Source organism: Symphalangus syndactylus, chromosome 13, assembly GCF_028878055.3.
Source record: "Symphalangus syndactylus isolate Jambi chromosome 13, NHGRI_mSymSyn1-v2.1_pri, whole genome shotgun sequence".
Lineage (NCBI taxonomy): Eukaryota > Metazoa > Chordata > Mammalia > Primates > Hylobatidae > Symphalangus > Symphalangus syndactylus.
In genome coordinates, this window is record NC_072435.2 from 102,385,120 (window position 1) to 102,408,669 (window position 23,550).

Below are 23,550 nucleotides of genomic sequence, written 5' to 3' on the forward strand. Positions count from 1 at the left end.
CTAGTTTAGCCCAGAATTTCTTTTAATGTTAGGAACACTCATTTTTGTTTTAGTTCTTGTGTATCACTAGATACCAGTAAAAGAGAGTAGGACTGAGTCAAATAAGAATTTGAGTCCCCTTTTCCACTGTAGCTTTCTCTGCTACCTTAAGCAAATCATTTAGCCTATCTGGGAGTCAGTTTTCATATCTATAAAATGAGAAAGATATCCTCTTGTCCTGAGTATGTTAATAGGTGTTATTTTTTGAAAGAGTTCTGTGATCAAAGTAAGGAAATATCAGTTTAAAAAAAATGAGCAGGGCTAGGCACAGTGGCTCAAGCCTGCAATTCCAGCACTTTGGGAGGCAAAGGTGAGGGGATTGCTTAATTAAGGCTTGAAGTTTGAAACCAGCCTGGGCAGCATAGCAAGACCCTGTCTCTAAAAGTAAAAAAAAATAGCTGAACACAGTTAATTGCACCTCTATTCCTAGCTACTTGGGAGGCTGAGGCAGGAGGATCCTTTGAGCCCAGGAGTTCGAAGTTACAGTGAGCTATGATCGTGCCATTGCTCTCCAGCCTGGGTGACAGAGTGATGATACCCTGTCTCAAAAAAAAAAAAAAAAAAGCAAGTTTCTTTTCCATAATACATGGGAGAATCTTTGGTAGTTTGATATGCCTTATAAGTTTCCCAAGCTTATTTGCCTACAAAACCCATTTTTATAGAATCTTTTGTACTGCTAGTGTTTGTTAATGGTAAGTGATCATTATAGTGCCTTCTAACTCATAACATTCTGAAATTGGACACAGTTACACAGTTTGTTTGACTGTTCAGCTCATTTCTAGACTGTAGTTATCCTAGGTTACTAACAAGTTGAACTCAATGCTTGTAATGTGTGTGTATCCTGCTGTTTTTTCCAGCTGGTACTGGAAAATTATTGCATTTTCCTGTTTCTTGTAAATAAAACAAACATTATTCCTTGTCTTTTGCAGTTTTTCACTTTCTCTGTGCCCCTTTGTTTCAGTGTATTCAATTATTGGTCCATTTTTATTCTAAATTAATCTATTCATCTTTATCTGAGTTTCACCAACTAATAGTAAAGATTTCTGAAACCCTCAGCCCATTAAATCCTTTTGAGAAACACTAATGTTGGAGAGAAAACTATGTCACTTCTACATGTGGGCTTATTTCAATCAGAAAAACAAGCGACCTTTAAAATGTTGCTGTTGGTTAAGATCTTTAATTATAGGTCTTGTTCTTAGAAATGTAAAATTTTAGCTCTTACTGTGTACCATCATTTCATTTAATAAAACAACATTGTCATAGAAGGAGTATTATCCCTGTTTTATAGGTAATGAAACTAAAGCTCAGAGAAACCTAATAACTTGTCCAGATCTCACAAATTATAAATAGCAGTCATATCCAACTTATATTCTCTATTATACCTTGTAGCTTCTTACTAAAACATATGATAATACTGTATGTGGCATGTGTGATGTAGTTATTATGATAAGTAACATTTATTGGCTAATTCTAGGGTAGCACATTCACATCATCTCATTTAATTCCCTCAACAACCCTATGAAATAGGTACTTTTTTTTTCTTTCTTTCTTTTTTTTTTTTTTTTGAGACAGAGTCTCACTCTGTCACTCAGGCTGGAGTGCAATGGCGTGATCTCTGCTCACTGCAACCTCCGCCTCCTGGGCCCAAGCGATTCTCCTGCCCCAGCCTCATGAGTGGCTGGGATTACAGGCGCCCACTACCACGCCCATCTAATTTTTGTATTTTTAGTAGAGACGGGGTTTCACCATGTTGGCCAGGCTGGTCTCGGAACTTCTGACCTCAGGTGATCCGCCCGCCTTGGCCTCCCAAAGTGCTAGGCATGAGCCACCATGCCCAGCCTGAAGTAGGTACTATTATACCAATTTTACAGGTAAGGAAATAAAGAAATTAGTCAACTTAAAGTCATACAGCTAAAGTAAGTGGCAGCTGGGAATCAAATCCAGAGCTTTAATAACCTATTAAATATTTGGAAATAATATTCTATAGCACACAGTGCTTTGAAGTTGTCATACCTAGTATGTATGTTTGTAAATATTCAACATATTTGACAGCATCTTTATGCCTGTGGAAGAAGAGAAATATGTTAAACAGACCCTGCCCCCGCCAAAGCTGATAAAAGAGAGAACTCTCCATAAATACAATTCAAGGTCAGAGGTGTTAAGTGCTATAAAAGTGCTAGAGATTAAGTATTCTGGATTTAGAGGTGGAAGGGATTACTTCCTGCTGGGGGATGGTGAAAAAGATAGCATTTGATTTGAAGGGAGGAGTGATTTAAGAAGGTCAGGGGTTGGGAAGACATTTTGAATACAGGAAGTAACATGAGAAAAGACACAGAAGTTTGGACAGGCATTAGATCAAGGATATTATGACAATAAGTAGTTGAATGTGAGTTTTAGAAAGGTGAGTTATGGGGGGATCAGGCCCCTTCCTAGTTAATGTGTTTGGATGTGTTTTATTTCAGGTATCTACTATGGGACAGTTAAAAGAGAAATGTCTACCAGGCAGCAACATTTTCTTTTTGCTGCCAACTTTAGGAAGCAAGTCACCTATCTCAGAAGTAAAAGATACCACCATCAACCAAGTTATACAAGTTAGAAATCTATCAGGTTCCTTGCCTCCTCTTTCTTCTTCGTTCTTGACCAATCATTCCACCAATCATTCAGTCAATTCTGCATCCTTAAAATCTTTCCTCTGCTGGGCACCATGGCTCACTCCTGTAATCCCAACACTTTGGGAGGTGAGAATATCACTTGAGTTCGGGAGGTCGAGGCTGCAGTAAGTCATAATGGCACCACTGCACTCCAGCCTAGGTGACAGAGTGAGACCCTGTCTCAAAAAACAACAACAACAACAACAAAAAACCTCTGTAATTTTCCCAGTTTCATTACCATTGCCTTAGTTCAGACCTCCATCATCTCTCACTAGGATTACTGCAACAACCACTTAACTGCCCTGCTTCTGGTCCTGCTCCCCTTTTCTTATTCATTTTCCACATTAACATCAGAGTAATATTTCCAAAATACAAATCTAATGTCATTTTCCTGCTTAATACTCTGCAGTAAGTTCCCATTTCCCTCTGGATTAATTCCAGACTCTTCATTCTTCTCATATAAACATGGACTAGTATATTTTCTCTTTAAAAAAGAAAGAACAGCCTTTCTTGATCTTACATTCCCTCTTATTGCCAGCCCATTTCTCTGTTTGTCTTACAGCAACATCTTGAAAGGTATCTACTTCTCTCTCTTTTTCACCTCCCAGTTACTCTTCAGAAACTGTTTTTCTGTGTTTGGTTTTTTTCTTTTCTTTTTTTTTTGAGATGGAGTTTTGCTCTTGTTGCCCAAGCTGGAGTGCAATGGCACGATCTCGGCTCACAGCAAACTCCGTCTCCCGGGTTCAACGATTCTTCTGCCTCAGCCTCCCGAGTAACTGGGATTACAGGCATGTGCCACCACGCGTGGCTAATTTTTTGTATTTTTAGTAGAGACGGGGTTTCTCCATGTTGGCCAGGCTAGCCTCGAGCTCCCGACCTCAGGTAATCCGCCCGCCTGGGCCTCCCAAAGTGCTGGGATTACAGGCATGAGCCACTGCGCCCATCCCCAGAAACTGTTTTTATCAAGGCCATTTGTGATCTAGCATTGCCAGGTCTTTATGCTGTTTCATCTTTCATCTGCATTTCAAACAGTTGACCATCCCCTCCATAAAATATTTTCTGCCATCTTGTGTTCCAGAACACCACACTCCTAAATTTCCTCTTGCTAATACCTCTTTACCTCCTTTATCAGTTTTTCTTCCCCACAGCCACTTAGTGGTAGCATCTTTCATGGCTTTTAGCCCCCCTTTTCTCTATATATTTTTCTCTAGGCAATCTCATCTACTTTTATAATTTAAGAATACCGTGATCCCAGCACTTTGGGAGGCTGACGTGGGTGGATCACGAGATCAGGAGTTGGAGACCAACCTGACCAACTGGTGAAACCCCGTCTCTACTAAAAATATAAAAATTAGCCAAGACTGGTAGTGCGCGCCTGTAATCCCAGCTAATCGGGAGGCTGAGACGGGAATTGCTTAAACCCGGGAGGCGGAGGTTGCACGAGCCAAGATCACGCCATTCCACGCCATCCTGGGCAAGAGTGAGACTCCATCTCAAAAATAAATAAATAAATAAAAGAATGCCCTTATTCATATAGAAAGCATAGATAACCCTGATGGCTGCTTAGGGCTCCAGCCACATACATTCAGCTTCCTATTTGACATCTCTAGTTATCACAAACTTAATGTGACCTTACAGAATTTTCCCCCAAACCTGTTTTTACCCCAGTCATCCCCTTCTCAATAAATGGTACTATGTTGGCTTAAGCCAGAAACTTCCCTGTCCCCCACAAATAGTAAGTCCTGTCAATTTTCCCTCTAAAATACATACCAAATCTGTTCACTTGTCTCTCTCGCCACTGCTACCACTCTGGTTGAAACTATGTTTGTTCCAGTCCAACCCATTTTGATTCTGTATGGTACAGATTCTGTATGGTACATTGATGGGATACCACATTTCAAAGCTATATTATATTTAGGTTAAAGCTAAGTTGTTTTAACAAAGGGACCCCAAGATAGAAGTGGTTTACGAAATATGGGTGTTTATTACCTTTTCCAGTAATAGTTCTGAGATAATCATTCAGGCAGTGAATGGCTCTGCTTTATGAATTTATTCAGGGGCCTGTTTCCTTTCAAGTTGTCAAGTCATGCTTCACCATCTGAGCATTGTCTTAACCTAGGCTGGACTGCCACTTTTAGGTCTTAGGCTATAGAAGGGGATAAGACACTGGAGAAGTCATACCCACTGTCTTAAAGAGCCAGACCTGGAAATAGCATAGATCGTGTCTATATACTTTCATTCTACTGGCAAGAGCTCCATCATATAGCAGTGAAGAACAACTGGGGAATATGGTGTAGCTAGGTAGCCATGGGCCTTGCCACAGTTGTTACTGCATGAGAAAAGGACAGTGGGTTTTGGTGGACAACTATCAGTTTCCATCACAGTGTCTAACAATTAAACTGTCAGATAAGCCTACAGTCAGCCTTCTGTATGCATAGATTCAACCAACGGAATTCAAAAATATTTAGGGGAGGCTGGGCACTGTAGCTCAAGCCTGTAATCCCAGCACTTTGGGAGGCCAAGGCAAGCGATCACCTGAGGTCAGGAGTTCGAGACCAGCCTGGCCAACATGGTTAAACCCCATCTCTACTAAAATACAAAAATTAGTGGGGTGTGGTGGCACGTGTAATCCCAGCTACTCAGGAGGCTGGGGCAGGAGAATCACTTGAACCTGGGAGGCGGAGGTTGCAGTGAGCTGAGATCGCACCACTGTACTCCAGCCTGGGCAACAGATGAGACTCTGTCTCAAAAAAAAACAAAAAAAATTTAGGGGAAAAAACCCCCAAAACAATGATATAACAGTAAAAAATACAAATAAAAAATATAACAATTTACATAGCATTTATATTGTATTGGGTATTATAAGTAGTCTAGAGGTGATTTAAAGTATATGGGAGGTTGTGAAAAGGTTATATGCAAGTACTGTACCATTTTATATTAGGGACTTGAGCATCTGTAGATTTCAGTATCCATGGGGGTCCTGGAATTAGCCTTCTGAGGACACTGAGGGACAACTGTATTTATGAAATTTTATACTATTTATTACTCTGGTATCTCAGTTTTGCTACCTTATATAGTTGAAGAAAACTTATAAAGGATAAGAAGTGTGGTCTAGAACAGTGCTTCTCAAATTATTTGAGATGAAGGATCAAGGTCTTTTTTTGTTTGTTTTTCCCTAATTTGCAGTAGGCCAATACTTTTCTAAAATGTAATAAAAATTAATCACTAAAAGAAATAATCATCAAATTACTGTGAAAGTTTCTAAATGCATACTCTTTTTTTTTTTATTATACTTTAGGTTTTAGGGTACATGTGCACAATGTGCAGGTTTGTTACATATGTATCCATGTGCCATGTTGGTGTGCTGCACCCATTAACTCGTCATTTAGCATTTGGTATATCTCCTAATGCTGTCCCTCCCCCCCCACCCCACAACAGTCCCCGGAGTGTGATGTTCCCCTTCCTGTGTCCATGAGTTCTCATTGTTCAGTTCCCACCTATGAGTGAGAACATGCGGGTTTTGGTTTTTTGTCCTTGTGAGAAAAATAAATAAATAAATAAAAGAATGCCCTTATTCATATAGAAAGCATAGATAACCCTGATGGCTGCTTAGGGCTCCAGCCACATACATTCAGCTTCCTATTTGACATCTCTAGTTTACTAGAGAATGATGTTCTCTACAAAGGACATGAACTCATCATTTTTTATGGCTGTATAGTATTCCATGGTGTATATGTGCCACATTTTCTTAATCCAGTCTATCGTTGTTGGACATTTAGGTTGGTCCCAACTCTTTGCTATTGTGAATAGTGCCACAATAAACACACGTGTGCATGTGTCTTTATAGCAGCATGATTTATAGTCCTTTGGGTATATACCCAGTAATGGGATGGCTGGGTCAAATGGTATTTCTAGTTCTAGATCCCTGAGGAATCGCCACACTGATTTCCACAATGGTTGAACTAGTTTACAGTCCCACCAACAGTGTAAAAGTGTTCCCATTTCTCTACATCCTCTCCAGCACTTGTTGTTTCCTGACTTTTTAATGATGGCCATTCTAACTGGTGTGAGATGGTATCTCACTGTGGTTTTGATTTGCATTTCTCTGATGGCCAGTGATGATGAGCATTTCTTCATGTGTTTTTTGGCTGCATAAATGTCTTCTTTTGAGAAGTGTCTGTTCATGTCCTTTGCCCACTTTTTGATGGGGTTGTTTGTTTTTTTCTTGTAAATTTGTTTGAGTTCATTGTAGATTCTGGATATTAGCCCTTTGCCAGATGAGTAGGTTGCAAAAATTTTCTCCCATTTTGTAGGTTGCCTGTTCACTCTGATGGTAGTTTCTTTTGCTATGCAGAAGCTCTTTAGTTTAATTAGATCCCATTTGTCAATTTTGGCTTTTGTTGCCATTGCTTTTGGTGTTTTAGACATGAAGTCCTTGCCCACGCCTATGTCCTGAATGGTATTGCCTAAGTTTTCTTGTAGGATTTTAATGGTTTTAGGTCTAACATATGAGTCTTTAATCCATCTTGAATTAATTTTTGTATAAGGCATAAGGAAGGGATCCAGTTTCAGCTTTCTACATATGGCTAGCCAGTTTTCCCAGCACCATTGATTAAATAGGGAATCCTTTTCCCATTTCTTGTTTTTATCAGGTTTGTCAAAGATCAGATAGTTGTAGATAATGCGGCATTATTTCTGAGGGCTCTGTTCTGTTCCATTGATCTATGTCTCTGTTGTGGTACCAGTACCATGCTGTTTTGGTTACTGTAGCCTTGTAGTATAGTTTGAAGTCAGGTAGCGTGATGCCTCCAGCTTTGTTCTTTTGGTTTAGGATTGACTTGGCAATGTGGGCTCTTTTTTGGTTCCATATGAACTTTAAAGTAGTTTTTTCCAATTCTGTGAAAAAAGTCATTGGTAGCTTGATGGGGATGGCATTGAATCTATAAATTACCTTGGGCAGTATGGCCATTTTCACGATATTGATTCTTCCAACCCATGAGCATGGAATGTTCTTCCATTTGTTTGTATCCTCTTTTATTTCATTGAGCAGTGGTTTGTAGTTCTCCTTGAAGAGGTCCTTTCACATCCCTTGTAAGTTGGATTCCTAGGTATTTTATTCTCTTTGAAGCAATTGTGAATGGGAGTTCACTCATGATTTGGCTCTCTGTTTGTCTGTGATTGGCATACTCTTTTTTTATGCCTGTCTCACCTTATGTACCTGTCTCAACATGATCTAGCAACAAGGAGTTGGTGAACTGGCACTAATCAATAGACAGTTCTTCTAAGTAGCACTTGCCTCAAAAGTGTTTTCTAACAACCTATTTTGGATTCCCAGAGTCTAGTAGATGAACTGTGGTATCAATCTTTTAAACAAAGATATTTTCTTTATGTATAAAACTTTTAATTTTTTAATAGTTTTAGAAATCACCTCTTAAGATAGCTTATAAATCTTGATAGATCATTTGAATGCTCACATATGCTTCATAGCCTATTTTGTTTCATAGCTAAAGCCAAAAATGATCCTTGTTTTATTAATTCAGAGTGAAAAAAAAGCCTACTATTCTGGAGCTCAAAGAAGGTTGCCTTAGAGGGCATTTAGTTTTAATGCATGGTGTTGAGGGAAAAAAAGGCCTAATAAAGTGACATGCTCAAAATCACAATAAATCAGAGACAGCTGTGGTATGACCATAATTTACAGTGGAAATTACATTGGAATCAGATGATCCGGATTGAGTCCTGATCTTTTATTTCTTAACCAAGTGGCTCCAGGCAATCATTTAATGTTTTAAGAATTGTGTGGTGGGTCCGGGCATGGTGGCTCAGACCTGTAATCCCAGCAGTTTGGGAGGCCGAGGTGGGAGGATCACCTGAGGTTAGGAGTTCGAGACCAGCCTGGCCAACATGGTGAAGCCCCATCTCTACCGAAAATACAGAAATTAGCAGGCGTGGTGGTGTGTGTCTGTAATCCCAGCTACTCAGGAGGCTGAGACAGGAGAATCGCTTGAACTCCGAAGGTGGAGGTTGCAGTAAGCCGAGATTGTGCCACTGCACTTCAGCCTGGGAGACAGAGAAGACTGTCTCAAAAAAAAAGAAAAAAAAAAAAAGAATTGTGCAGTAAGTGTTCAGTAAGCATTTCTTAGATTGAGAAACATAAAAGTTTTTTGTAAACTGTAAAGCACATAAGCAAAAAATATTACAGGTTACACATCCCAAATCCCCAAACCTGAAATCTCCAAAATTTGAAACAAAAAAAAAAATTTATGGATATGTAATAATTCTACGTATTTATGGGGTACGTGTGATACTTTGACACAACTGTACACAATGTATAATGATCAAATCAGGGTAATTGAGGTATCCATCCTCTCAGACTTTTAACATTTCTTTGTGTTAGGAACATTCCAATTCTGTTCTTTTGTTTCTTTTGAAATATACAGTAAATTATTGGTAACTGTAATTGACCTATTGGGCTACTGAACACTAGATCTTATTCCTTCTAATGGTATTTTTGTACCCATTAACCAACCCCTCCATATCCACCTCAAAGCCACCTCTACTACCCTTCTCAGCCTCTGGTGGGCGTCATTCTAGTCTCTATCTCCATTAGATCAATTTTTTTTTAGCTTCCATATATAAGTGAGAACATGCAATACCTGTCTTTCTGTGCCTGGTTTATTTCACTTAATATAATGTCCTACAGTTCCATCCATATTGTTGCAAATGACAGGACATAATTTGGAACTTTTTGAGTGCTGACATGATATTCAAAGGAAGTGCTCATTACAGGACTTTAGATTTGGGCTGCTCAACCAAGTAAGTATAATACAAATATTCCAAAATCCAAAGAAATCCGAAACACTTCTTCTGATCCTAAGCAGTTTGATTAAAAGATACTCAACATGTGCTATAATTATTAAAATTGTGAGGCCATTTCTTTTAATGGTAAACCAACATTGTTCTTTCTGGACTCTGCTGCATTTCATGCTAGGGATTCATTGAGAACAGGAGTCATATTTAATACTGCATCCATTTAAAATTATGTTTTACAAGGACTCTAGCAATATGAAAAAATGCTTATTATGTTAAATTTAAAAGGAAACAAAATTCTGCACATGATGATCATAACTATGTGTTAAAATAATAGTGCATGTTACTGAAAATCAAGTAAATTAAGGATCAAGCCCTCTGTCCACTGTATATAAAATATACCAGCTCATATAATTAATGGATTTTTTCTATTTTCTTTAATAGTTTTATTCTGTATTTTAAAGAGCATATACATATAAGTAATTTAAACTCTTCAGGAAAAAGAACTTTATATGAAGGTACATACCTTCTGCTACTTCTGTGAAAAGACTCTTACCCAGGGGGGTAAACCACCCTACCAATACAATCACGAGAATAGTGTCTACTATTTTCTTTCCTTCTTAGAAAGAGGAAGTGTCAAGACATTATTAAAAGACCTCTACTAATGCTTGAGATTTAGGGACCTTCTTCACTTAATTTATTTTGAGTTGTGAGGAGGGTGCTTATTATGTTCTAGTTGCTCTGCTAAGAGCAACTAGATTAGGAAGAAATAAAACATAATAATAGTCACCATTAAAGAGTGCTTATTATGTTCCAGCGTCTATTTTATAACATCCCTGTGAGATATGGATGTTATTTCCTTTTTTTTTTTTTTGATCCTCCCACTTCAGTCTCCCTAGGATTATAGGCATGAGCGACCGCGCCCAGCCTCCCATTTTTTAAAAATGGGAAACTGAGGCTAAGAAGTGTCTAAATCATACAGCTGGTTAAAAAAAAAAAAAAAAAAAAGTCACACAGTGGCAAACCCAGGTATTAAACTCAGGTCTTTGATTTAAAAGCCACTACAATACGTTTTCTTCTCTTGTAAAAAAGATATCCCTTCTGCCTTCAGAGAGCTTTTAGTAGTTGAGGCAAACTCATGAAAAGAAAACTAACAGGATGGATGTGCTAAGCACCAAATGATTGCTACAGATTTGTGGTTTAGGTATCCCTTAGAAAAGAAGAATGTTGAGGGCTGAAGTGGTTAGGGAAAATTTTATGTTGAAAATGGGTTTTAAGCTTAGCTTTCGAGCATTGCTGAAACTTAAATAGAAAAGGAAAAGGACTGATGTGTAGAGAGAGGCTGTAAAAAAGCAAAAAAGCTCAATATGAGATAATTTGGAAAGAAATATAGCTAAAGAGGAAAATTTGGTAAGAATAGTATGAAAGAAGACTCAGAGCAGGTTAGCAGATCTTAAGTGCCAAACTGAGGACTTTGACATTTTACCTTATAATAATGTATAACAGATAACCTGTACTGAACATTTATCACTTGCCAGGCACTGCCCTATGTGTTTGTACATGCACGATCTCATTTAATTCTTGCAGTAAATGAGGTCCAGAGACAAATAACTTGCCAAGGCCACAATTGTTCAGAAGAAGAGCCAAGATTTGCATACAAACAATTTAAATTCAGAACTTCTACTCTTAATTACCACACTGATTTGGTTTTAGAGTCTGGTGGGTTGAACAAATTTCAAGCCCAGGATCACTGACCTTAAACAAGTAATATGCCTCACACCTTTGGCAGTTTTTAACATTTTAGTTAAGAAAGGTAATGTGACAATAGAAACTGACATCTCATTCCTGTCCCTGCCACCCTTACACATCTTTAGCACATGGCAGTGAAGGAGAAATCAAGGTAATGTGCTAATGGCTTTCAAGTCTGCCTGCTTTTCTGTGTTCATCTGGTCAGGTATTCTCAGTTAACCCTCGACCCTAACGTCCAAATTATGTCACTCCGTTGTTAATCATAGTTCAGTGATTCTTACATTGTGGATTCTGGACCAGCAGTAGTATCAACTAGGAATTTGTTAAAAGTCCCATTTCTGGACCCTCATCCCGGACCTACTGAATCAGAAACTCTAGGGATGAGGTGCAATAGTCTGTTTTTTAAAAGTTCTTTAGGTGATTATGGTGCATGATGAAGTTTGAGAACCACCGTTAGAGTCCACTCTACGATTTCAGTTCGGGAGCAAACTACTAAAAAGTTTTTGGCAATCCTTGATGGGTAGTTGTGGTGGCAGGGCATACCATGCTGAAGGAATAGTGGAGGAAAGACTCAGGACGTATCATGGTCAGGGACTAGGGGTCAATTTGGAACACCTGAAGAAGAAACAGTATGTGTTTGCATTGTGTGTATCAGACAACAGTAGGAAAAGGGAAATTGGGCCCATTTCAGCAGCATTCTGTGGGCAGCAGGGAGGTATGAAAGGTGTTTGAGGAGAGCAGAGCATGTTTTAGGAAGAGTAAAATCAACTTAAATAGTTATAGCACAGAAAAGTACTGATAGGGCAAAATAAAGGGGAAATACAAGAGCACCTTTGAAACATGGAAGCAGTACACAAACTCAACAGATAGAAGAGCTATAAAGAATGCTGCCTTTTCAGCCACTTTTATTTGTTTCTGATAATATTCTTTAAATAGAAATTATTGTATTGAGTAAAGCATTAAATATGTCGATTAAATATCACTTTTATTGTTTTTTACGTGTTTTTGGTTCTAAAAGTTGTAATTTAAAAAAGAGTCATTGTCCAAAAAGTGGTATTACTTTTCAAGAGATATAGCAAAAAGCTGTGCAGCAGTCACTGTGTGAGGTAGGTCTGTAGTGAGAAATGGTATGTTCAAGAACAACTATGATTAAAAACTGTGCAAAAAAGTCTTGTCTTTGCTTGCTGGATGATCTTCTACAAGCTTTTAGATGAAGCAGTTTTTAACTATAAATTTTGTAGGCACCTTTAATCTCTTTCATGTCCCAGAGTTTCTCAGTCCATTTGGTTTATGTATAGCCCTGGCTATTCCAATTTGTCTTCAGGCTCTGCTCTTTTTCTTTCTTGAGTCTGAAGTTGTTAGGAAGAAAGGTGCCATACTGCCCATAGGTTTTGTTTTTTTTTTTTTTTAATTTTATTGTTGCTGTTGTTTTTGGCTTAGGATGGAAGAAAGATATTTGTGTGCTTTTAGATATGTAGAACTCCAAATTCACATATGTAATATTTTATAATACCTTATTACATGTTTCTCAACTTAAGGAGGAAGGTAGATATTTCCTTCTTGAACAAAATTATGTGGAAACAAAGGTGATCTGACTCCACCCCCAGGAATATACAACATGTGAAGTAGTTTATAGGATGTATTTTTTCATCTTGAATGTGAAAGGTCTAAATATGGAGAAAATTTTCCCTGTTCTGTATACTTTTAATAATGGGCACATTATACTTTCCGCTATCCCCAAACTACATTAAAAAAAAGTGTTTTAACAATGATACTAAAATATTAAGAGGAAGTCCTTTCTAAATATTGGGTATGGCAGGGATAGAATTGACAATGTTAAGAAATTTTTTTTGGCTTATCAAATAAAGTTCTTTTCTACATCTATTTAGAGAACGTAATACAGTCATCCCTCTGTATCGTGCAGTCTGCATCTATGAATTTAATCAATTGTAGGTTGAAAATATTCAAGGGAAAAAAAGAATAGTTGTATAGAACATGTACAAACTTTTCTGTCATTATTCCTTAAATAATACAATGATTTACATAGCATTTACATTGTATTAGATATTATAAATAATCTAGTGATGACTTAAAGTATACAGTAAGAAGTGCATAGGTTACATGCAAATACTATGCTTTTTTTTTTTTTTTTTGAGACAGAGTCTCGCTCTGTTGCCAGGCTGGAGTGCAATGGCATGATCTTGGCTCACTGCAACCTCCGACTCCCTGGTTCAAGTGATTCTCCTGCCTCAGCCTCCCGAGTAGCTGAGATTACAGGCACGTGCCACCATGCCCAGCTAATTTTTTGTATTTTTAGTAGAGACGGGGTTCCACCATGTTAGCCAGGATGGTCTTGATCTCCTGACCTCATGATCCGCCTTCCTCAGCCTCTCCAAGTGCTGGGATTACAGGCTTGAGCCACCATGCCCAGCCTTCTATACCATTTTATATGAGAGACTTGAGTATCTGTGGATTTTATTATCTGCAGAGAGATCTGGAATCAATCCCACACAGATACCAAGGGATGACTACATTTAAAACAGGCATTTTTGTAGCTGATGACTATGTGCACATAGCCTAGGTTTCCTGATAAGATCATAATGGGACCCACAGGCAGCCTCTTTTTATTGAAGAGTTAAGTCTGATGATAGATTAATAGAAATTTTGTAAAATCTTATATTGGTAATAGTAGTTGTTGTTTTTATAACATGTAAGGGAGTACAGAAATGTTCAGTGATGGAGTAGTTATACCTGCTTGCCTCACATATAAGGGTAAGCTTGAGAGACTCAGACCTGCAGTTTGTAGAGAAGAAAGCTGACATTGAATTTTGAGGGAATGGTCAGTGATCCTTAAATTTGGCAATGGTATAAAAAAATCCTTTTTAGGAAATATAAGATATTTGGGTTCATTCTAGAATTGTTTTTGAGATATTGATAGCAAGGTTTGGAACCAGAACTAGTACATGTATTTGTACAATCTGTGCCCTATAGCAAGAGAACAAAAGAAAGCTAAAATTCTGTCCACAGTCTGAGCTTTCCAAGCTATGTGTGCTTTTTAATAATTTGCCCACCCAGTGGGAACTTTTTTCTGTAGTTTGTATACCAGGAGGGGTCACCTTTTTGCAATTGGCTCAAGACATAATATATGCTAATTCAACTCTACTTGGAACCTAACACTTGAATAATTTTTTATCAGTTTGTCAGCAAAAGTTCTTCTCTGGGGTTGTTTGATGATTAAATATTATTAGATCTTAGCTAAAGGGGGCTCTAGGGTTTCTGAAACATGGGACTGCTGCTAAAGAACTATAAATTCAGAAGCAATAGCACAGCTAAAACTCAGCAGAAATGCATACTTCTTTACGTCTTTTTGCAAGAGCCTGTACTCTGTCTGGACAAGTATGAACCAATTCTTGAGACGTTAATCTTTATTTCTGGGAAGGGAACAGCTGTGATTCAAACTGATTGTCTTCCATCCTGATGATGACCTTATATTTCAGTTTCTAACATTCCGTGATTTAAAAAATAATAAAAACCTTTTCTCTCTGGATTTTTAACTGTTGTTAAATACATTGGCAGAGAAACATTCTGTGTTAAGTCATTTGAGCCAAATAATGATTTTTGCATACTCGTTCTTGTTTTTCAGAAACTCTGTGAAGGCATATTTAAAGTCCTCATAAAGGACATCCCAACAACATGTCAAGTGTCCTGCCTGGAAGTACTCCGCATTCTCTCCAGAGACAAAAAGGTTTTAGTTCCTGTAACAACTAAGGAAAATATGCAGATACTGCTGCGACTAGCGAAGCTAAATGAGTTAGATGATTCTTTGGAGAAAGTATCAGAGTTCCCAGTTATTGTGGAGTCATTAAAATGTCTGTGTAATATAGTGTTCAACAGTCAGATGGCACAGCAGCTCAGCCTGGAACTTAATCTTGCTGCAAAGCTCTGTAACCTCCTGAGAAAGTGCAAGGACCGGAAATTTATCAATGACATTAAGTGCTTTGACTTGCGCTTGCTCTTCCTTCTGTCACTTTTGCACACCGACATCAGGTCACAATTGCGCTATGAGCTCCAGGGACTACCGCTGCTAACCCAGATCTTGGAAAGTGCCTTTAGCATCAAGTGGACCGATGAGTATGAATCGGCCATAGACCATAACGGACCTCCTCTCTCACCTCAGGAGACGGACTGTGCCATTGAGGCCCTCAAAGCTCTCTTCAATGTGACGGTAGACAGTTGGAAGGTGCATAAAGAGGTAAGGTAGAGAAGGCTATTTTTGTCTACCTGGAATTTAATTGGTCTGGGACATCCCTAGAGTTTCCTGCAAGAGAAGAATACAAGTTGGGAAATGGAAAAAGTTCCCACTTCTCCCATTAAGCAATTGTATTACCCAGGATATACTTCTTAACCATTGTAAGTCTTATTCTTTGCATTTGTGTGATAACACCTATCAGAATAGGTGTAAAAATGGACTACTATTTTGTAAGATGCCAAATATAGTTTTCTGAGTTGCATTATTCTCTCTTTTTAAGAGTGCCTCTTTCAGGAATAAGGTTTAAATTATAAGATTTGAGGGGGGCCAGGCGCGGTGGCTCACGCTTGTAATCCCAGCACTTTGGGAGGCCGAGGCGGGCGGATCACGAGGTCAGGAGATTGAGACCACGGTGAAACCCCGTCTCTACTAAAAACACACAAAAAAATTAGCCGGGCGTGGTGGCGGGCGCCTGTAGTCCCAGCTACTCGGAGAGGCTGAGGCAGGAGAATGGCATGAACCCGGGAGGCGGAGCTTGCAGTGAGCCGAGATTGCGCCACTGCACTCCAGCCTGGGTGACAGAGCGAGACTCCATCTCAAAAAAAAAAAAAAAAAAGATTTGAGGGGAAACAAAACAATGTGGTTGATAAAGCTATAGGCATTTTCAGTGGCTACCATCTTAAAGAAAAGTTAAGACAGATCAAGTCAATTGAAGTTGATCAATCAGAATTGGTGTCTGCTCAGGAGAGTAGAAGATGCTCTGTGTATGCCTATCGTCCCAGTCTCCGGGAGGTTTCTCTGTAGTGTTAGATAGCTGTCAGAGGTATAGGGCCACAACTAGATATCTGTGCTCATAAGTTCTAGAAAACAAGCTGATTATACCAGAGTGTGGGAAAGGTTATTTTAAACCACTTGACTTATTTCTAAACAAAGATCTTTCTTCACTGTGGCTTGGACCCTTCAGCAACCCAAAGAGAGGCAGATTTGATAGTTTAGCATTTGAGTACCCACAAGAACAATATGCTAAATAGGAAACTTAGTTTAAGGAAGTCAACAAATTAAGTGAAGTAGACATAAGCTTTTTTCCCTCCTTCTAGAAGCATAACATGTCACATTTATTCTCTTTTTAGCTTTAAATAACTGTTGAAATTCAGCTCCTGCTGTAAAAAGAGAGATTTTGGTTCCAGAGCAAATTGTCTTTTTTTGACAATTGACTTTAAGATTTAGGCTAACATTTGAAACACTTCTCACCCATGAGTAAAGATCTGTTTTTGCCAGCAGCCTACTTTAAAGGGATTATCTCAGTGCATTGTTATAGTGGGAATATGCAGACATCTGAGTTTTAAAGCCCAAATAGGTCTGTATTTTGAAACTAAAGATTTGAATATCAGTCCTAACAGCTGTTCTAGATGACTGTAGTATGGTCAGTTTTTCCTGGGACTTGGCAAGAAAAGATGTGGAAAGCCCACATGCTCCATTTATGCATTGAAACCAAATATTTGAAAGTATTTAAAATGTTATGTTTCTTTGCTTATTTGGTACCTTCTATGGTTATTTTTCTTACGCTGTTTGTTTTGGGGTTTTTAAGTTCTCCATTTGAGACCTTAAATTCCTGAGACTGTTAGTTTGCCATTGTTAGAGCACCCTGTTATTTAAATTATACCCAAAATAGTAGCTCACACTGTTCAGATTCCTGACAAAAAACGGTTTAAAATTCAGTGGCTACACATCAGTATATGTATGAGATGGATGATAGGTAATAAATATCAGTATATTGAGATTATCCCTCATTAGTATACTTCAGTTATAAGTAATATCGGAGCTAGAAGAAGCTTTAGAAAATGTTGAAGTAGCAAATACTCATTCTGTGTTATAGAATATTTATTCTTCAAAAGATACGTGAGAAGGATCAGTAATCCTGGAGCGGGTATCTCTGACCTAGTACCTGTTGTGAGTCAGTTGATATAGCCATTATAAAATATGCACATTTAATGTGACTCTGGGCTATTATTGAAGTGCTCAGAAATTTAAATACTATTGAAAATAAGATTTTTGCCAACCCAGTTAGATAAGAATGTCTTCATGAGTTTCCAAAGTCAACTTTTAGCAAACATTTAGTCATTCATTCATCCAATCAGTCTGTCAGTCAGTGAATATTTATGGTCAATTGCTAGAAATAATGCCGGACATTATGTAATATTTTGGCAAATAATAGGCATTGTCTTTGCCTTCATGAAACTTCAGTTTTTTTAGGTGAGATAGGTAATAAATCAGTAAACAAATATATAATTCAAATTCCGTTAAGTGCTAGGAGAGAAACAGCGCACCGATTGAGAATACTTAGTAAGAGAAATTTTCTGAAGGTCTCTCCTGAGATCTGAAAACAGAACGATTCAGCCATTTGAAAAACCGGGGGATAAAAAATTGGAGGATGAACATTTTGTGGAAGTTAAACAGTGTATGAAAGACAGAGACCAAAACATAGAGTACTTTCTAGTGAGGGGCCCACAACGTAGCATAAAGAAAATCTCTCGGCCAGGCGCAGTGGCTCACGCCTGTAATCCCAGCACTTTGGGAGGCCAAGGCAGGCAGATCACGAGGTCAGGAGATCGAGACCATCCTGGCTAACACAGTGAAACCCCGTCTCTACTAAAAAAAAAAAAATACAAAAAATTAGCCAGGCGCGGTCGCGGGCACCTGTAGTCCCAGCTATTCGGGAGGCCAAGGCAGAAGAATGGCATGAACCCGGGAGGCGGAGCTTGCAGTGAGTGGAGATCAAGCCACTGCACTCCAGCCTGGGCGACAGAGTGAAATTCTGTCTCAAAAAAAAAAAAAAATCTCTCACCAGAGTGCGAAGAAACTTGTTACTAAAAGCCCATTTACCTGGATTTTAATATCTGCTTGATTGTCAGACAAAAGACACAAAAGACAATTTACTTCAATTGGGCAAGCCCATAAAGAATTGCCAGAATTTTAAAACAGTGACTGAAATAAAAGGATATGGAAAGCTTATTGTACAGAAGAATCCAACTTTTAAAATAAACATTATTTTCCTTTTTATGAAAATAATATATGCTCATTGTATAATATCGAGGAAAAAGGCATATAAGCAATAAGAAAATACAAATTACCTATAAACTCACCACTCAAAAGATAAACAGTTTTCTTTTCTTTCTTTTTTTTTTTTTTTTTTTTGAGACAGAGTCTTGCTCTGTCGCCCAGGCTGGAATGCAGTGGTGCAATCTTAGCTCACTGCAACCTCTGGCTCCCGGGTTCAAGCAATTCTCCTGCCTCAGCCTCTGGAGTAGCTGGGATTACAGGCGTGCACCACTATGCCTGGCTAATTTTGTATTTTTAGTAGAGACAGGGTTTTACCATATTGGCCAGGCTGGTCTTGAACTCCTGACCTCATGATCCACCCGCCTCGGCCTCCCAAAGTGCTAGGATTACAGGCATGAGCCACCGTGCCCGGCCTCTTTTTTTAACTAAAAAAACAGGGTCTTGTCTGTTGCCTAGGCTGGAATGCAGCGGTGTGATCATAGCTCACCGCAGCCTCAAACTCTTGGGCTCAAGCTGTCCTCCTGAGTAGCTGGGACTACAAGTGCAGGTCACCACACTCAGCTAATTGTTTTTCATTCTTTTAAGACATGGGTCTTGCTATGTTGTTCAGGCTGGTCTTGAACTTGTAGCCTCAAGCAATCTTCCTACCTCAGCCTCCCAAGTAGTTGAGATTACAGATGTAAGCTACTGCACCAAGCACTATTTGCCTTTTGGTATATATCTTTCTTTTTTTTGAGATGGAGTTTCCCTCTTGTTGCCCAGGCTGGAGTACAATGGCGCAATCTTGGCTCACCGCGTCCTCTGCCTCCTGGGTTCAAGTGATTTTTCTGCCTAAGCCTCCAGAGTAGCTGGGATTACAGGCATGTGCCACCACCCCTGGCTAATTTTGTATTTTTAGTAGAGATGGGGTTTCTCCATGTTGGTCAGGCTGGTCTCAAACTCCCGACCTCAGTGATCCGCCCGCCTTGGCCTCTCAAAGTGCTGGGATTACAAGTGTGAGCCACTGGGCCCGGCTGGAGTATATCTTTCTAACTATTCTTCATTGTATAATATATAAACAAATATATATATATATACATTTTTCAAAAATGTAGTCATTTAATAATCTTAGTCTCTTCTTCACAATAAAAGTTTATAAAGAGTAGGTTTTCAACATATGTTTCTTTAAGCCACAGAGTTCCTAGCAGTGGCCTCTGGGAGTAATTGGCCAGTGTTCCAAGTTCCTGAACCCTGTCACTTTAAATAAAGAGCACCAATTGTTCTTGCTATTGCTATTACTTTTCTTTAAATATAGGTTGTAATTAAGATTTAATTTGGGGGATAAAAAGGGTTCTCCAACCCAAAAGAAATTTTTGATGACCACCTTCTAACTTCTTGTGAAATAATACGTACTTATAAGTATAAAGAGACCTATGAAAATAAAGAATATGGCTCGGTGCAGTGGTGGCTCACGCCTGTAATCCTAGCACTTTGGGAGGCTGAGGCAGGAGCATGGCTTGAGCCCAGGAGTTTGAGACCAGCCTGGGCAACATAGTGAGACCTGATCTCTACAAAAAATAAAAAAAGATAAAAATTATCCTGGCATTGTGGCATGTGCCTATAGTCCTAGCTACTTGGGAGGCTGAGGTGGGAGGATCACTTAAGCCCAGAAGGTTAAGGCTGCATGGTTGTGCCACCGCATTCCCTCCTGGTTAACAGCGTCTCAGGAAAAAAAAAAAAAGAGAAGGAGGAATACTCATAAGTATATAATATATAAGTATATATAAAATATATAAAATACTTATATATTTTATACTTAGAGTATTCCTTCATAAGGAAAGATGCATCAACGTTTAACAAATCTCCCTTTTGAAGACACTTAGATTGTTTGCAGTTGCTTGCTGTTTTAAATTCTAATGATTTTTCTTACAAAGTCTTTGTAGATACATTTCTGAAATTGGTGGGCCAGAGGGTTTCAAAGTTTCAAGGTGTTTTTGTATATGTTGCCAAATTTACCTTCAGAAAAATATTGTTGGTTTATACCTTTTCAAACCCTGGGTATTTCACTTTTTAAAATCTTTGCCTGCTTCGTAACTTTACAGTTACAGAAAATGCAAACATTTGGTTTTAAACTGTTTTAGTTATTTTTATGACCACTTTCATTTACAGTTCACCAAAAATATAAAATTAATGACTAGGTTTTTCTTGAGGTTTAGCAAATTAGTGCAATTTGTTCATTTTAGATTCATGCCTCGGTGTTAAATTCGTGCCTGCCTGCTGATGCCATCAGCAGATTAATTTGGAGTTTGCTTTCCATTCAGTGGGAAATATAGCTAGCCTTATTTCCACATGTGGAATCAGCCTCTGTCTCCCTTTCCTAAAGGTAGTGTGTTTTAAAAAGCCAATTGATTTCTTTAGCAGGATATAAAGTCAGTTTTAGAAAAGTTAACTGAAATGGTCTTGTCTTCCTGCTGCTTTAACACTTTTCTAAATATCTCTGTTGATGGAAGAGAGCATGTTATTCTAGGGACTGTAAGGGATCCCTAGAATGAAGACCACATTCCCTTCTCCTGTGCTTCCAAGGTATCAGTGAAACGTAGTAAGAAAGTACAGACCAGCAGACATGTTAGAAACAGACAACCCAGTGCACACAGAGAAGTACGAGTATCTGAGTAGTCAAAGGATACCATTTAAATGAGATAAAACAGTGAGTGTCCATAGAAGTTAATTAGGAATATCACAAAAGAGGTTAGTTCCATGATTATTTTAGAGATTTTGAAGGCAATATGCAGTAGTGGAATCTGTAATTAAGATGTGAAAGCTATATAAAGAGATCCCAAAGAATTTCCTGAGTTTTTTTCTCCATTTTAATGTTACCTCATTTCGATTTTCACTATCACAACCAAGCCTGCTTGCTGTCTTTCTCTTCCTTTGCCCTTCATCCTTATCGACTTCTTTTCTCTCTCAGCCTTTGAAGGTGGTATCATTTCAGGAGGAGAGAATATTGATGCCCTGAAAATATCAAAACTAAATCAGGAAACAATTAATAAGCAGTTGTATAAGCTGTGTTTGTATAATGCTTTGTAAAAAGCAATTGCATTTCTTTGCTGGCATCTTTGTGAGACAGGAGCATTAACCCCATTTGACAAATGAGGACAGGGAAGATCAGAGAGTTTAAATTACTTAGGGAAAGTCACACAGTAGAATAACCAACAGTAGAAAATAGTGTCTACTTTAAGCTTTGTTAAGACTTCTTAAATGATAGCACTCATCCAACAAATATTTATGGAGACATAGACTAATTGAAGAGAATGGAGTTGATACAGTCAACTGACTTACAGGTAACATTGAAATGCAGTAGTGAAAGAATGGGCTTTTTAATAAATGAGGCTTTATCAATTGTATGGCCATATGGAAAAAAATGAATTTGAATCCCTATCTTATACCATACACAAAAAATTAATTTGAGGTGGATAAGAGACCTAAATATACAAGGTAAATAATAAAGCTCATTGAAGAGTATCTTCATGACTTTATCTCATGCAAGTCAAACATTTCTTATATGAGCAAAGATTTCAAAAACAGGACAAAATAAGGATAAAATCATTTAATTAAAGAAATGACAAATCGATTTTCATTAAAGTGAATTCATCAAAAGAAGCAAAAAGACAAGACACCAGGAGGAGAAGAAATGTGCAATGACTCTTTTCAGAATACGTTTAAAAAGCTCTACAAACCCATAAAAATAAAAATCAGACACCTCAATAGAAAAATAAGCAAAGGGCGTTCAGGTGCGGTGGCTCATGCCTGTAATCCCAGCACTTTGGGAGGCTAAGGCGGGCGGATCACGAGGTCAGGAGATCGAGACCATCCTGGCTAACACAGTGAAACCCCATCTCTACTAAAAATGCAAAAAATTAGCCGGGCGTGGTGGTGGGCGCCTGTAGTCCCAGCTACTCAGGAGGCTGAGGCAGGAGAATGGCATGAATCCGGGAGGCGGAGCTTGCAGTGAGCCAAGATTGTGCCACTGCACCCCAGTCTGGGCAACAGACCGAGACTCCATCTCAAAAAAAAAAAAAAAAAAAAAAAAGAGAAAAGAAAAGGGCTTGAACAGGAACTTCACAAAAGAGATATCCAAATGAGTAATAAACATATGAAAAGGTGTTCAAATTTATTAGTCACCATAAAAATGCATACTACAACCAAGAAATCACTACACATCCATGAGAATGACTAAAATTAAAAAGGCTGACTCTAACAAGTATTAGTGCCCCTGTAGAGCAACTGGTGGGGTATAAATTGGTATAAGTGCTTTGAAACACTGTTGAGCAGTAGCTGGTAAAGCTTGGCATATGGATATAACCTGTGACTCAGCATCTCCTCTCTAGGGTGTATACCTGTAGGTATCAAATGACATGTAAAAATGGTGTTCACATCAGCACTTTTCAAGATAGCCCCAAGCTGGAAACAATCCAAGTGTCAATCAGGAGTAGAGCAGAGAAGTAAATTGTGACATATTCATACATTGGAATACTATATAGCAGTGCTTTCTTAACCTATCTGTAGGTGAGGGACCAGATTTTTTTCCCTAAAAATCTGTCAGGATGAAACTCTTGTGTAATGCAATATTACACACAATGCCAAACTGCTCAAAAGTTTCTAAAGGTTCACACGTATCTTCTGTACTCATGGTGTTGCAGGCCAGTGATGAACAGGGTGGGGACCAGCAGTGGTACACAAACATACTTCAAATAGCACTGCTCTCAAACGATGACAAAGAACAGACTGCAACTACACAGAGTAATGTGAATGAATCTCACAAGCCAACACAAGAGTCTGTATTTTATGATTCCATACGTGTAAAGTTCAGTAACAACCAAAATACTAACCTGTGACATTAACAAGTTAGAATTACCCTTGAGGAGCAGAAGATGGTCATTTGAAGGGGGTATGGAAAGAATTCTGGGATTCTTAATCTTGGCATTGCATTGTTTTTATATTGGTTATATGAGTGTG

General features: G+C 38.5%; 1 protein-coding gene across 13 annotated transcripts in view; it reads left to right on the forward strand.

Moving 5' to 3' along the window:
- The window catches only part of RIC8B (RIC8 guanine nucleotide exchange factor B), a 116,506-nt gene that overhangs the window by 28,889 nt on the left and 64,067 nt on the right, over nt 1–23,550 (forward strand). For all 13 annotated transcript variants that reach the window (XR_010115153.1, XR_010115152.1, XR_010115151.1 and 10 more), the window contains one exon: nt 14,890–15,498. Coding sequence is in view for 8 of the 13 variants with exons in the window: in XM_055238376.2 (XP_055094351.1) it covers nt 14,890–15,498 (609 nt within the window). In the remaining 5 variants the exon portion in view is untranslated. The remainder of the gene's footprint in view (nt 1–14,889; nt 15,499–23,550) is intronic.